The 16,154-nt window shown below is 41.7% G+C and overlaps 1 protein-coding gene across 2 annotated transcripts in view; it reads right to left on the bottom strand.

Annotated features, from left to right (window-relative positions):
- The window catches only part of npr2 (natriuretic peptide receptor 2), a 255,740-nt gene that overhangs the window by 97,676 nt on the left and 141,910 nt on the right, over positions 1 to 16,154 (bottom strand). For both annotated transcript variants that reach the window (XM_070868404.1, XM_070868405.1), the window contains exons 9-11: positions 13,769 to 13,843; positions 8,980 to 9,057; positions 8,760 to 8,864 (exon numbers count right to left, since the gene is read on the bottom strand). In XM_070868404.1, coding sequence (XP_070724505.1) covers positions 8,760 to 8,864; positions 8,980 to 9,057; positions 13,769 to 13,843 — 258 coding nt within the window. The remainder of the gene's footprint in view (positions 1 to 8,759; positions 8,865 to 8,979; positions 9,058 to 13,768; positions 13,844 to 16,154) is intronic.

The raw sequence follows: 16,154 nt of genomic DNA on the forward strand, positions 1-16,154 counted from the left end.
TTAAGGATAGTGTTAAATCCAAGGAAGAGGCATACAAATTAGCCAGAAAAAGCAGTAAACCTGAGGACTGGGAGAAATTTAGAATGCCGCTGAGGAGGACAAAGGGTTTAATTAAGAAGGGGAAAATAGAGTACGAGAGGAAGCTTGCCAGAAACATAAAAACTGACTGTAAAAGCTTCTCTAGATATGTGAAGAGAAAAAGATTAGTGAAGACAAACGTAGGTCCCTTGCAGTCGGATTCGGGTGAATTTATAATGGGGAACAAAGAAATTTCAGACCAATTGAACAAGTACTTTGGTCCTGTCTTCACAAAGGAAGACACAAATAACCTTCCGGATGTACTAGGGGACCGAGGGTTTAGTGAGAAGGAGGAACTGAAGGATATCCTTATTAGGCGGGAAATTGTGTTCGGGAAATTGGCGGGATTGAAGGCCGATAAATCCCCAGGGCCTGATAGTCTACATCCCAGAGTACTTAAGGAAGTGGCCATAGAAATAGTGGATGCAATGGTGATAATTTTCCAGCAGTCTATCGACTCTGGATCAATCCCTATGGACTGGAGGGTTGCTAATGTAAAACCACTTTTTTAAAAAGGAGGGAGAGAGAAAATGGGTAATTATAGACCGGTTAGCCTGACATCAGTAGTAGGGAAAATGTTGGAGTCAATCATTAAGGATGAAATAGCAGCGCATTTGGAAAACAGTGATAGGATTGGTCCAAGTCAGCATGGATTTATGAAAGGGAAATCATGCTTGACAAAACTTCTGGAATTTTTTGAGGATGCAACTAATAGAGTGGACAAGGGAGAACCAGTGGATGAGGTATATTTGAACTTTCAAAAGGTTTTTGACAAGGTCCCACACAAGAGATTGGTATGCAAAATCAAAGCACATGGTATTGGGGGTAATGTACTGATTTGGATAGAGTATTGGCTGGCAGACAGGAAGCAGAGAGTCGGGATAAATGGGTCCTTTTCAGAATGGCAGGCAGTGACCAGTGGAGTGCCGCAGGGCTCGGTGCTGGGACCCCAGCTCTTTACAATATATATTAATGATTTAGATGATGGAATTGAGTGTAATATCTCCAAGTTTGCAGATGACACTAAACTGGGTGGCGGTGTGAGCTGTGAGGAGGATGCTAAGAGACTGCAGGGTGACTTGGACAGGTTAGGCGAATGGGCAAATACATGGCAGATGCAGTATAATGTGGATAAATGTGAGGTTATCCACTTTGGGGCAAAAACACGAAGGCAGAATATTATCTGAATGGCGGCAGATTAGAAAAAGGGGAGGTGCAGCAAGATCTGGGTTTCGTGGTTCATCAGTCCTTGAAAGTTGGCATGCATGTACAGCAAGCAGTGAATAAGGCAAATGGTATGTTGGCCTTCATAGCAAGGGGATTTGAGTATAGGAGCAGGGAAGGCTTACTGTAGTTTTACAGGGCCTTGGTGAGGTCCCAACTGGAATATTGTGTTCAGTTTTGGTCTCCTAATCTGAGGAAGGACGTTCTTGCTATTGAGGGAGTGCAGCGAAGGTTCAACAGACTGATTCCAGGGATGGCTGGACTGACATATGAGGAGAGACTGGAACGACTGGGCCTTTATACACTGGAGTTTAGAAGGATGAGAGGGGATCTCATAGAAACATATAAGATTCTGACGGGACTGGACAGGTTAGATGCTGGAAGAATGTTCCCGATGGGGAAGTCCAGAACCAGGGGAGACAGTCTTAGGATAAGGGGCAGGCCATTTAGGACTGAGATGAGGAGAAACTTCTTCACTCAGAGAGTTGTTAACCTGTGGAATTCCCTGCCGCAGAGTGTTGTTGATGCCAGTTCATTGGATATATTGAAGAGGGAGTTAGATACAGCCCTTCCGGCTAAAGGGATCAAGAGGTATAGAGAGAAAGCAGGAAAGGGGTACTGAAGGAATGATCAGCCATGATCTTATTGAATGGTGGTGCAGGCTCAAAGGGCCAAATGGCCTACTACTGCACCTATTTTCTATGTTTCTATTAGCAGTGCTCCAATCTTCCAGCACCATGCCCAGATCCAAAGAGGCATGGAAAATGATGATCAAAGCCTCTTCTATTTCCTCTTTTACTTCGCTCAACAGCCTGGGATATATTTCATCTGGGCCTGGAGACTATCTACTTTCAAAGCTGCTAAACCCCTTAATACTTCCTCCCTCACTATATTTATTGCATCCAGAATATCACACTCCTCCTTGATAGCAATATCTGCATTACACCTTTCCTTTGTGAAAACAGATGCAAAGTATTCGTTAAAAATGTTACCAACATCTTCCGCCTCCACACAAAGATTACCCTCTTGGTCTCTAATAGGCCCTACTCTTTCTTTAGTTACCCTCTTACTCTTAAAATATTTGTAGAACATCTTAGGGTTTTCCTTAATTTTACTGGCCAAGAATTTCTCATGCTCTCTCTTAGCATTCCTAATATCCTTTTTAATTTTGCCTCTTAACTTTCTATATTCCTCTAAAGATTCTAAAGTATTTTGCCTTTGGTATATGACATAAGCATCCCTTTTTTTTCTTAATCCTCCCCTGTAAGTCCCTAGACATCCAGGGGGCTTTAGAATTATTATTCCCAGCCTTTTTCTTTAAAGGGCACATGTTTGACCTGAGCCTTCCAGATCTCCTCCTTGAATGCCTCCCACTGTTCCAACACTGATTTACCCACAAGTAGCTGTTTCCAGTCCACTATGGCCAAATCACTTCTTAACGTAGAAAAATTAGTTTTTCCCCAATTCGGAACTTTTATTCCAGGCCGATTCTTGTCCTTATCCATGACCAACTTGAATCTGACTGAATTATGGTCATTGGCATCCAAGTGCTCTCCCACTAATACCCCTTCAACCTACCAAGGACAAATCAGGAAGAAGTAGAGTTGGAAGGGGTAGCAGGATATGGGTGGTTAAAGATACAAGGATGTTGTCATAAATGGCCTTGTCTGTGATCAAGAGCATGGAAGCAGAGAGGTCATGTGAGATGGCAAGGTTGAAGGGATGGCAATGAATATAGGTCGAAGAGTTTATATGGAGGCAGAAGTTTAGGGAGCGCAGTGAACCTAGAGGAAAGAAGACAAGTGAAGCTGAGATGGAGATTGAAATCATTGAGGATGAGGAGTCGCTCAGTTCAGAGGCTGAGGGAATAAATGAAGGAGGATGTCCCGTTGATAAACTTAGGGTGGGGTTTGCGGAGCGGGGGGCAGTAAACCATGAGGATTTTAAAGGAGGTGAGAAGGGTGGAACAAGGGGAGGTCCTCAAAGGAGGAGATGATGCCAGAGGAGTAGGGGATAAGATCAAGGTGTGAATTGGTAATAAAGGCCACACCAAGACTGCAGTAATTTGGGTGGGACCGGTAGTAGAAAGCATCACCAGTTTGAGTTCTGTATTTCCTTAAATGACCACCTCCTTTCTGAGTGAGATTGCTGTACTCTTGCCAAAGGTGCTGGATTGTAGCCAATGTTTGTTTTAGGCTAATCTATTATCAAATTGGATTAAGACTGCCTCAAAACAGTTAATTTACTACCCTCACCAGCCAGCAGACACAATTCCGATCAAATCTGTGCGTGCTGGTCTCTGACTGTACTTTTGACTGGCCATATATGTACTGGAGCCTGGAAGGAGAGGCCATATAAAAACATAACTACATAACTAGCAACAATTTTAATCTGAGGTTATTCGATGGTTAGATGTGATTCTAAGGATCTGACGTTATGAATTAATTTGGTCAAAGCTGCTGACATCCATTTGAAAACATATTAAATTTCCAAGACCTATTACAAACAACGGATTTAGTTGTATATCATTCTATTCAGTAAAATATCCTCTAAAATCTTATATTAGTGTTAGCTTGGCTCAGTGGTGGCACTTGGCTACCATGTCACTTACATAATGAAAGTAACAACACTTCAAATGTAATTAATTGGCTGTGAAGCACTTTGAGATGTCCTGAGAAGTTGAAAAGTGCTATATAATTGTAAGTTCTTTCTTTCTCTATTACATATAAAAATTTGATGTTATTTAGATTGATGTTAAAGCAAGGACATGTTACTTTACTTTCAAAAGGGAAGATTGTCCTGCCCCTGTCTGCCCTGGCACTGGTTAGGAGCCATGCATCCAGAGTGTGCTCTCCGGGCTCTGGAGCATTAGGATTTTCCTGTCCTCAGTCATTAGCATGGCTTGGGGCACCCCCAGGAACAGGTCTTCTCATTGGCAGGACCTGGTACCCTGGAGATCAGCTACCAGCCCCTGGGACCAATATCAATATATATCTAAAACTTATTCTAGTATAGCCACACCCAAGGACATCTTTCTAATGCTCCCAATCACGTGGCTGTCCACAGTGCTGATATGTCATTGTCTCTGGTAACTTGGCACGACACTTCTGACCTTATAAAATCTCCGATTCATCATGAGCAGCACTTTTTCCTGGCTGTATGGCTGCCTGCTGTACAAAGCAAATATCGTGACAGAGGCGTCAAAGAGCCATTGTACGTTGGATAATGTCACCACGCGTGTGGCATTAGCCAGTGCAGCATTGCCTGTTGGCGCCTCTGCCAAAGAGCCGACTCAATTTAGGTTGAGGCATCGACGCCGCATACCGACGACGGTAGGCCTTTTCCGCCCGCTTGCCGCTACCGTCGGCAGTAATGGGCGGTGCCCAAAACCCAATTTCGACTCCTATGCCTCTATTTACAAAGCCCAGGATCCTGTAAGCTTTTTTAACCATTTTCTCAACCTGCCCTGCCACCTTCAACGATTTGTTGAAATCATTTTAACCTTCATCAACATACTTAATCTATGATTACCATTGATTATTGGATGGCTTAGATTGCCCCAATGCATAGTTTGCAGCTTGGTGGTAAATGAATGAAATGACGGAAATGCCATTATTTTTAATAGACTTCAAGAGGACATAGACAGGCTGTTGGAATGGGCGGACATGTGACAGATGAAATTTAAGCCATAAAAGTGCGAAGTGATACATTTTGATATGAAGAACAAGGAGAGGCAAGATAAATGAAAGGGTACACTTCTAAAGGGGTGCATGAACAGAGAAACCTGGGGGTGTATGTGCACAAATCGTTGGTGGCAGGGCAGGTTGAGAAAAGGATCTCGGGTGGAATAGCCTAGAAAGGAAGGTAAATTTTTCTCTTTATTTATTTCTGCATGTTTTCATTAGTTTTAAGAGTGGAGAAGTATGTGTGTGGATCAGAGAAGATTTAGTTCTCTTTTTTTCTTCCTGTTTTTTTCCGAGCATGGAGGCAGCCTCCCGTCGGAAAATTCAGGAAGCTTCCTGAACTCCTGCCCGAGGAGGAGTGTGCAATGCCACTTTTTAGTGCTGCTCTCTCATCTTTGGGCGTAAAAACTGAATTTAGGACTTTGAGGCTATGCCTAATGCCCGGCACTAAAATCAGCATTCAGACGGTGACACCACCTCAAAAACAGCAGTACCAAATTTTGACTTCATAGAGTAGAAAAGCAAGGAAGTTATGATGAACATTTATCAAACACTGGTTTGCCCTCAACTGCAGTATTGTATTGAATTCTGGACACCGCACTTTGGGAAAGATGTGAAGGCCTTAGAAAGGATGCAGAAAAGATTTACAAGAATAGTTCCGGGCAGGAGGGACTTCAGTTACATGGACAGACTGGAGAAGCTGGGGTTGTTCTCCTTCGATCAGAGAAGGTTGAGAGATTTGATAGAGGTGTTCAAAATCATGAGGGGTCTAGATAGAGTAGATAGAGAGAAACTGTTCCCACTGATGGAAGGATCGAGAACCAGAGGACACAAATTTAAAGTGATTGGCAGAAGAACCAACCGTGACATGAGAAAAAAACTTCTTTACGCAGTGAGTGGTTAAAAACTGGAATGCGTTGCCTGAGAGAGTGGTAGAGGCAGATTCAATTGTGGCTTTCAAAGGGGAATTGGATAAGTACCTGAAGGAGAAAAATTTGCAGGGCTACGGGGAAAGGCCCAGGGAGTGGGACTAGCTGAAGTGCTCTTGCAGAGAGCTGACACTTGCCCGATGGGCTGAATGGCCTCTTTCTGTGCTGTAACCATTCTATGATTCTATAATAATGGTGAATGGAGATCCCTATGTTATTGTTATGTTGCTAGCAGCTCTTTTTGTCGTATGGGTAAAATAGAAATTCACCTCTCTTATAGGACTGCATACTTCTACTTCTGTAATATCGCCTGTCTCCATCTCTGCCTCAGCCCATCTGCTGCTGAAACCCTCATCCATGGCCTTTGTCAACTCCAGACTCGAGTATTCCAATGCTTTCCTGGCCAGCCTCCCATCTTCCACCCTCCATAAACTTCAGCTCATCTAAAACTCATATCCTAATTTGCACCGTCCTGTTCACACATCACCCCTGTGCTCGCTGACTCACAGTGGCTCCCGGTCCAGTAATGTCTCAAATTTAAAATTCTCATCCTTGTGTTCAAATACCTCCGTGACCCCTCCCCTCCCTATCCCTGTAATCTTCTCCAGCCCCACAACACTTGGAAAACACCGTGTTCCTTCAATTTTGGCCTCTTGTGCATTTCCGATTTCCTTTGCACCACCATTGGTGGCCATGCCTTCAGTTGTGTAGGCCCTAAGCTCTGAAATTCCCTCCCTAAATCTGTCTGCCTCTCTCCCCTCCTTTAAGACAATCCTTACAACCTATCCCTTTGAACAAGCTTTTGATCACTTATCGCAATATCTCCTGAGACAAAAGCAAAATATTGTATATGTCGGAAATCTGAAATAAAAACAGAAAATGCTGGAAATACTCAGCAAGTCAGGCAGCATCTTGGGAGTGAGAATCAGAGTTAACGTTGCAGGTCATTGTTCTGACAAAAGGTGAACAACTTGAAATGTTATCTCTGTTTCTCTCTCCATAGATGCTGCCTGCCCTCTGCTCAGGCAGCATCAGTTGATTGCGGAGAAGGTTGGCGTTGTTGTTGGTGCCGCTGGTGAGTTTCGTGCTGCTGGTGTTGGGGCTGATGATGGTGAGATTCTGAGAGAGCATAAAGGGAACCCATGCTGATGGAACAGATGGTGAAGTAGAGATGACAGAAGTGATCTGTCAATGGTGAGAGAGGTAATGATGTCAGACTGGATGGAGACTGTGTAAAGACTTGCAGCATGGTGAATCTGTTGTGGAAATGCAGTGAGGAGAGCTTGTGGCTGAGAGAAGATATCTCTTAAGGTGGAAATTTGTACTTGAAGCTGTCAACTCAACAACTGATTCAATGGCCACTGACCTCCCACCTCAGCGTCACAGACGTGGTCTAGCAACAGCATGAAACCCATGGGCGAGCTGTTAAATGCAAAAGGTTAGTTTACAATCAATGTTAAGTTGCTGTAAACAAGCCATTGATCCTTCAAATTGTCTGCTCAGTGCTGGCAGACCCAGCATTTGGTAAAGGCACGTGGTGACAGGTTCACAGCAGGGTCCCGACCCGCTGGGGAAAAGAAACACTTTCCCACCTGACCCACCACCGATCGCACCCAGTGACCCCTCCTGAAAATCTCAACACGAGTCTCACATTCTTCAAACATAACAGTACAGAAGCAGTAGAGGGTGGGCCTGATCAGATTAAATGAAACAATGTAAATGTTTTTAAAAATTCTTCCAGCCTCGAGCGAGTCTCAACTGGGATTAGGATGAATAAAATAGAAAGGAGAACTGCACAGAAAATATCGGGAACAATGCCACCCCCCCAAGTTTTCCTTCAGAGAATCACGTATTCAGATGCTTTTTAAGGGCAGTCGAGAGAGCATTCAAACTCAACAAAACAAACTAACCGTGTGTTCATGGATTTGACTCAAATTGGTAGAACTGATTTACAGTGGCTCTTCCTCACCTGATCTTTACTTCCTGGTGTAAAAATGGTTTTAATTGTTTCTACATTCTGACATCATGCTCCTTCTAACCCACTGCTAGAGGGTAATGTTGAATTTGTGCAATAGTGTAAAACGGGTGATCTGTATTTTTCATTTTACATCTATCACAATTTTTATTTCCACCGACTTCAACAGATTGCAGATTCGCTATCACCTGTTTTACACTATCTCACAAAGTCAAAATTAACCCGCAAAATTGCAGCCAAGCGCCTGTATTGTTTAAGAAATGTTAATTTAACATTATTCAAAATTGTTATATGATTTGACAGAGAGATAGTAAAAACATTACACCATGTTAACGCCACCTTTTACTTCTGACCTGAACTGCGTAAGACTGTGTTTGGACTGGCATCTGAAGCTCAGGTGTGAATCTCCAGCAGTTGGAGTTCTCACTTCTACTCCAATGTGAAACATAGCGGCACTGCTTTGGAAAATTCTTGCTTATCTACCAACTTTAGCAACACAGCAAAGTGGAAACTGCTCTTCTGTGTTGCTGAAGTTGATGTATAAATTGCATGTAGGTCAAATATATATAAAGCAATGCAGATAAACATACTGCGTTTGCAAGTTTGTGCGGTTTTGGATAGCCTTCAAAAGGACATCAGTAATCAATTTTCACTTCACAAGCACAACAATGGAATATATATGAATAGCAGTCATATTTTAGTAAAATAACTGGAATCTCACTGTTAGAAACTGAAGTTAAGAATCTAATTTCTTGTAACCAGCTAAATCGGTGCCCAAACATAGAGTGATTGTACTTCCAGCAAAAATATTTCTAACCCGAAATTGCTGTGGGCTCAGTTTTCATTTCTCATAAGTATACCACATCTTACCTGAAGACTTCCTCTCGGGCAATATTCTGTTACAATACAGATATTTGGTGGATCAATACAGGCTCCAATGAACCTTGTCAAATGATTAAACTGCACATCCCGCATCTGCAACAGAGACAAAAACTGGGTACACTTGTGATCAGGCATTTGCACAAAACTGATAAGATACTATAAGGTAACCTATGATGTAGATGAAAGAGACAGGAAATGACACACTTACATGTTTTAGTTCAAACAGCACTTGTCTGGTGGGCTCAATCCTTTTCTTATTTACATGTTTTATTGCAATTAAGTTACCCTGAAAAGAAAGATACATGTTTTAATTTAACAAGTAAAAATAAAGGATGCAGTGATGGCGAGAAAAAACAATCTTCAGTGTCTTTCAAAAACAGTTCTAAAATAATCAAATCAAATCAAATTTAAATAATCAAAAATAAGTTTACTTAATTAAGAGATAAAACATGAAAATATATTTTAAGAAAAATTATTTTCTGGTTTTGGATTAAATATTGCACTTATAATCTGTTGCAACTATTTACATCCATTCTGTGTCATTAGTAAGTTTGATTTTTAAAAATATTCTATTTTAGTTTGTTATTATTAGCTTAGCAAGTTAGCATTAGCCAAGAGGGTGGGATGGTTGAACCCATGAACTGAATCAACACTGCTCATTTGCCCAGGATGCTTCTGAGTAGCACATAAATCACATGTACAGCACCCCTAAAAGATAACCTGCTCAGGACAATGACATTTACCCACTACATGAATTCTGAATGTGAGTGCTACTCACAAGCAGGAATTAATCTCACTGCTCCTGCTTCATGAGACTTTCTTTAACTACCGCACCATAAAAAATTCTATAGATTATATTTAATAAGCAAGAGAAAGGTATCTGTGAGAATTAGATATACAAGCAGGCTATTTTTGTGAAATTGTGGAGCGTTACATTGAATTACATTGAAATTACAGCACAGAAACAAGCTATTTGGTCCAAGTGGTCTATGTCAGTGTTTATACACCACACAGGGTCCTCCCACTCTAATTGCCTTTTCCCATCCTGCCCACATATCCCTCTATTCTCTTCTACTTCACGCATGCAAACAATTAAACCAACTCAGTGTTAGCGCTTGAAGAAAGACACTACATATCGAATGCATAACAACATAATGCATGGCTAGCTTTTTTGAATTTTACAACTGAGTTTGCAAGAGAGTATAGAGCAAGGGAGAAAGATTAAGGCAGAATTAGAGTAAATAGAAGCTGTGGAAACAGGCACCCGTTTGCACTGGCATTTTTCCAACTAGTTATTTTACAGTTTTGGCAGTTGCAACTTATAAAGAGGCTTTTGGAAAATATAACAAGAGCCACTTATCAACATCACAGCCAGTTTGCTGGGTATCACAAATGGATGAAACATGTTTCCACAATACTTGAGGATTTTGAGTGTGATGGTATTAAGTCTATATTTAGCCCCACTCTCCCTAATTACTTTCCCCTCATTGCATGAAGCTAAGTAGGTGACAAGTAAATCAAGAGAAATGTATAATCTGTTTGTGTTCAACGATAGTTTCTTCAGAAAATAAAGTCAGGACATTAACATTAAATCTTGAATTTAAATTTTAAATGCAGCTTAATTTTACGTTAGATTTAAAAGAAGGAAAATGTCAAGAACACTTCACTAACTTCTAAAATAAAACTATATCCAATTGAAAAAAATTAAGGGAAATTAGAGGGCTGCAATAGAGGATAGAAACTGCAAAACATATTTACAAGTGCCATATAAGATGTAATTGCTTAAAATGTCAGGCTATATATTATTCTGAGTACAACTTAAAAAAATCCACTTCTAAACATCTGGAAATAGCTTTTGAAATTACATAACCATGGAACCTCAAATATCCACATTCCTGTTATTTTCCATGGACATTCTCCACTAGAATCTATGCAAGGCAAAGCTATGCAAAAGACGTCACCTAGTCATACACTTCCTTTTGTCATTCATATGCCATCTCCTTTCCTTCATGAATAAAATTAAATCATGTTTATTTTGATATTTGCCTTCATTCTATTAACTGGTGTGCTTTTATATCATGAGAGTAAGATGAAAATTTGAGGGCTTTAAATTATCCATCAGTTTCAATGATTGTGACTGGTATCTGATCTTCTGCTGTGCTTGAAAAGCTTTAATGAAAGAAGCACTGAAATGACAAAGCTCACTTTTTCAGGCACTGATTTGACTTTTTTGCACAAATGTGACACAAAGTGTATTTATTTAGAGTTTTGCTCCATCTTGCAACAATCCATCCGTTTCAAATGTGCTACTTTTACATATATTCTGTAGGGTTGTGTAGGGCAAAAGTTGGTTGGAGCACAAATATGTGACAATACAAAGCCCAGATATGGTCAATTCCTGCCCCATTTTGCTGCGTTCCTAATATCAGTCATGTTGTTATGGGGATGTCTGGTACCTGAGGCCTCTGCTCTGGCGCTTCTGATGATTGAAGGGAGGATCATAGCTGAAACACTGTCATTAGCCTTTTGCTGGCTAAAAACAGCACTGGCCAGATACCAGAAAGTAGGCTGTCTGCTCACCCTGTCACTTACAGAAAGTGCTTAGCCTGGCAAGATCTACAGGGATTTTGTTACCTATAAAAACACTGTAATGATATAGCAGTGGTTAATAAACTGCAGCTTCAGTACAGGAATTATGGGGCTGGAGATCGTTCTGAATGATAAATGTATCAGTATTTTAGTCTTCAGTTTTACACCAAGAAAAAATTGTCCCCTTAATCCTTTTATTTCGTTTGTTGCACAAAGGGAGCATTAGAAGATTCAGTGCTTGCCCCTTTCTGTTACTAGTAACTAGTGCAACCCCTTTATATAGGTAAAATGCAATCTCTGTTGGACTTATGTTGGTAGGAAATAATTATTATAACGTTATAACATCGCAAACCTTCTATTTATGCCTGTAATAGGTGGGGGAAAGGTTTCTTAGTGATGTCACCAAGACAATTACAGCTGAGTAGCAAGAGAAAAATCCCACTCCATTACTTCTCCAGCTGGTACTTGGCCAAGGGGAAAAAAAAACTGACAGTAATGACTCGATTTTTCTTATTGGTTGGGAGAGAGGCGCACAACATCCAGTGTGGATTCCGGTCCCGCTGCTGTCTCCATGACAGTTTCCCCCACGACTTTCCCCTGATTGGGCTTGTAAAGCCCACCCTACGAGGTTCCCGGCCAATTAAAAGGAAGTGGGTCTGATGACATTATTTGATGATGTGTCATCAGCTGGTTTCCTTAAAGGGACCATGTCCATGTTCATTTTGACCATTGCGCTATCAGTGTTCTGCAGCATTGAGATGCTGCAAACACTGACCTTGTACTGCATAAAGGTGCACGGCTGCACCCAGGTTCTCCCATGACTCCCTCCATATGCTTATGAAGGGAGTCACAGCATGCCCGCTTGCATATTGTACAGGAGGGCACAAGCAGAGTTGTCATCAAAAGGACCTGGCTGGACTAACGCAAACCTTTCAATGATCTCAGTAGATCACGAAATGTTACTGCAAAGCCACACTCAACTTCATCCTGATGTGCCACTCATCACATGCCCATCACTCTGTCTTCCCCACTCTACCCCTGCACATCCTTACTCACACCGACTTACCTTGCACCTCTACCCATTCCTCTCTCTCTACATTATCACATCCCCATCTCACTAGCCACACCTCACACTCACCCTTATCCTTGCGCAATTATACAAACTAACAACACACAAGGATAGGCACTTGGGTCTTTTAGTGTGTTGTCAAACATTGAAATCTTTATTTTCAACACTTTGCTTGCTTGGACAGATTTGGAAGTGTCTTAGTGAGTTGCAGACATAACGCTGTCCCCTGCAATAGTGATGAGTGTGAAAGGAATGGCTTGGGCATTGTGGGGATGCTTTATGGTGTTAGTGTGGGGTGGTGCCAACCTGGCGCATCATGTGGCAGCCAAGATGTACAGTGTCAAGTGAAGTCAATATGGCCATGGTAAGGCTATCCCTGGCCTCCTGGGTAGCAATGTGGTACGGGCTGATGCCCTGTGGCCTCTCAGGTGATTGCGGAGAAGATTGGTTTTGTTGTTGGTGTTGCTGGTGTGCCTGGTAATGTTGGTGTTGGGGTTGATCATGGTGGGATTCTAAGGAGCAATGTGAGATTTTTTTCAAGGGCACCAATGCTGCTGGAGTAGACGGCAGCTGAAGCTGAGATAACAGAAGTGATCTGTCAATGGTGAGATAGGAGGTGACAGTGGATAGAGAGTTTACTCCAAACACTTACAAACTGCATAAAGCTCAAAAATGTATTCCAAATCCCGAAGGCTCCAGCTTCTAACATTGGAAAGTGAACAATTATGAATTTTTTACCACTTTTGCAGCTGTCACCTATTCCAAGCAATGGAGAGTCACTGAAAAGCCGATGTACTTACCTGACGTGAGCGCAGGCAGACCCGGCACTTGGGAAACTTTGACGGAGGCGGGTTCAGAGTGGGATATCACCCCGCTGTCAATCTTTAAAATTTTGACAACGGACCCACCTCCAAACCCGCACAATAAGCGTCGACAAAATCCAGTGCTAAATATGTGGTTTAGTACTTTTAAATTAATTATGCAATGAAACTATTTCCTTTCTGGGGCATATTCACATGTGGGAGAGGGACAGTTGATATTCAGCTTTTCTGTCGATGGTCTTGTTTAGCATTCTGCAGTGACATGCCTTGCAGATGTATGTCTTAACCAGGGGCCACCCCAGGGAGTTTACAGCACTAAAGCAATCCAAGGTACAGATTTCACTCAGAGTTGAAAATGGGAATAGATTTGTTGTTTCTGGCAGCTATGGATTTCTGGCGTCTGGCTGGTGCATTATTGCAAATCCTGCTTCATTTTCCTTCACAGTTGTTCATTTGAAAGTCTGACATCATGGCCACAAAGCAAACAGATACACTGGAGATAGAATTGAGATTAGTACCTTAAAATAGCCAGTCTTTGCAAAAAGCTGGTATTTCCCTTGCGTTGTCATTAACGAGCAATAACTGGAACCCCGCTATAGAGAAAACAAATAAGAAAATGAAACAACAGTACAGTTAAACAGCATATTATCTCATCCACTTTAACCGACAAAGCATTACAATCCAGTAACATTTTAAATGATTTCCAAAACAAAACAACATACCTACTTTTTTCCACTCAATGTACAGCTTTAAAAATTATACTAAAGGGGTAATGTTTCATCTTCACTCTGCCACCAGATCAGAAATGTGGGCTTGCACCATTTAATTTAAATGGTTAGAAAATCAGTCACAGCTTTACGTGAATTTTCGATATGTGGTACCAACAGCCGAGGCTTCCGGCTAGCATTGCAAAGGCAGAGAATTACCCAAGGTCTGGTGTTTTTTTTAAAATTTGTTCATGAGATGTGGGCGTCACTGGCAAGGCCAGCATTTATTGCCCATCCCTAAATGCCCTTGAGAAAGTGGTGGTGAGACACCTTCTTGAACCGCTGCAGGTAATCCATAGTGCTGTTAGGGAGTTCCAGGATTTTGACCCAGCAACGATGAAGGGGCGACGATATATTTCTAAGTCAGGATGGTGTGTGACTTGGAGGGGAACTTGGAGGTGATGGTGTTCCCATGCACCTGCTGCCTTTGTCCTTCTAGGTGGTAGCAGTCGCTGGTTTGTGAAGTGCTGTTGAAGAAACCTTGGTGATTTGTTGCAGTGCATCTTGTAAATGGTGCACACTGCAGCCATGGTATACCAGTGGTGGAGGGAGTGAGTGTTTAAGGTGATAAATGGGGTGCCAATCAAATGGGCTGCTTTGTCCTGGATGGTGTCGAGCTTCTTGAGTGTTGTTGAGCTGCACTTATCCAGGCCAGTGGAATGTATTCCATCATGCTTCTGATTTGTGCCTTGTAGATGGCGCAAAGACTTCGGGTCAAGTAGAACACTAAGGTTGTGTTGAGTGTGGGTGGCATCCAGTAGATGGGATCGTCGACTCGAACATGGGGTTTTTGATGGAACTGAACAGGATGGCCAACTAAGTGCGCAATAGTTTTGGTGGAACTCAACAGGGTGCCTTTGTTCCTGTCATTGTTCAGTTGTGTTTGGTTTATTTGGAGAATGGCAAAACATGTGAAATCTTTGAAAGTGAGGTAACAGCTACTGCCTTAGGTTGAATGGCCATTACTGATAGGTCACACGCAATGGTGTCATTTGCTAATCATAGAATCCTACAGCACAGAAGGAGGCCAATCGGCCCATTTTGCCTGTGCTGGCTCTTTGGTAGAGCTAGCTAATTAGTCCATGCCCCTGAATTTCCCCATAGCCCTGCAATTTTCTACCCTTCAAATATTTATCCAATTCCCTTTTAAAAGTCACTATTGAATCTGCTTCCATTATTCTTTCAGTAGTGCATTCCAGATCATAACAAATCTGTGGAAAAATATTTCTCCACATCTCACCTCCGGCTCCTTTGCTAATTACCTTAAATCTGTGTCCTCTGGTTATCAACCTTTCAACCAATGGAAACAGTTTCTCCTTATTTACTCTATCAAAACCCTTCATGATTTTGAACATCTCGATTAAATCTCCTTGTAACCTTCTCCCCTCTAAGGAGAACAATTCCAGCTTCTCTAGTCTCGCCACGTAATTGATGTTCCTCACCCAGGTACCATTCCTGTAAATACCACGTCGAAGGCTGTAGATCGATGTAGGTCTTGTAATTAATACTTATGATACAGCCACATAAATCATTCACCAAGACTAAAAATGTAACAGCTCCAATCTTCTGTTGGATAACATCAATCCACCATTGTCTCACATTCCTACAGAAATTGAGGCATAATACTCTTTCTCCCACATCATATTGCTCCGAGTTCGGCGGTCCAGCATTACAAAGTTTCCTTCAGACTCTGATGTTTCCAAATCAGGTTTCAAAATATCAAAACAAGTATGTAACTTTCTTCCGGCGAATAACTCAAAAAGTGTCATAATTGTATGAGGCGATGTGTGATAACTCAAGAGAGATACCTCTAATTTCTGATGCATGGTGTCGGGATCTTTGTTCGAGAAGTTTGAATTCAACCCTCTCAATTTCCCCATTTGACTGCAGGTATCCGAGTGGAGACGTAAAATGAGAAACACCATTCTTATTCATCAACTGAGAAAAATCGTGTGACTGAAAAGGTGGTTTATTGTCAGAGACCTGCATGCCAGGATGTCCATATTGAGTAAAAAAAATACCATATCTCATCAATGGCACCATTGCACTTATTGATGACATCGGAACCACTTGGAGCTACTTAGAATGAAAACTCAAATTAAGTAAAAATATCTGCATTTTCAGCACGGTGAAATCA

Source organism: Pristiophorus japonicus, chromosome 2, assembly GCF_044704955.1.
Source record: "Pristiophorus japonicus isolate sPriJap1 chromosome 2, sPriJap1.hap1, whole genome shotgun sequence".
NCBI lineage: Eukaryota > Metazoa > Chordata > Chondrichthyes > Pristiophoridae > Pristiophorus > Pristiophorus japonicus.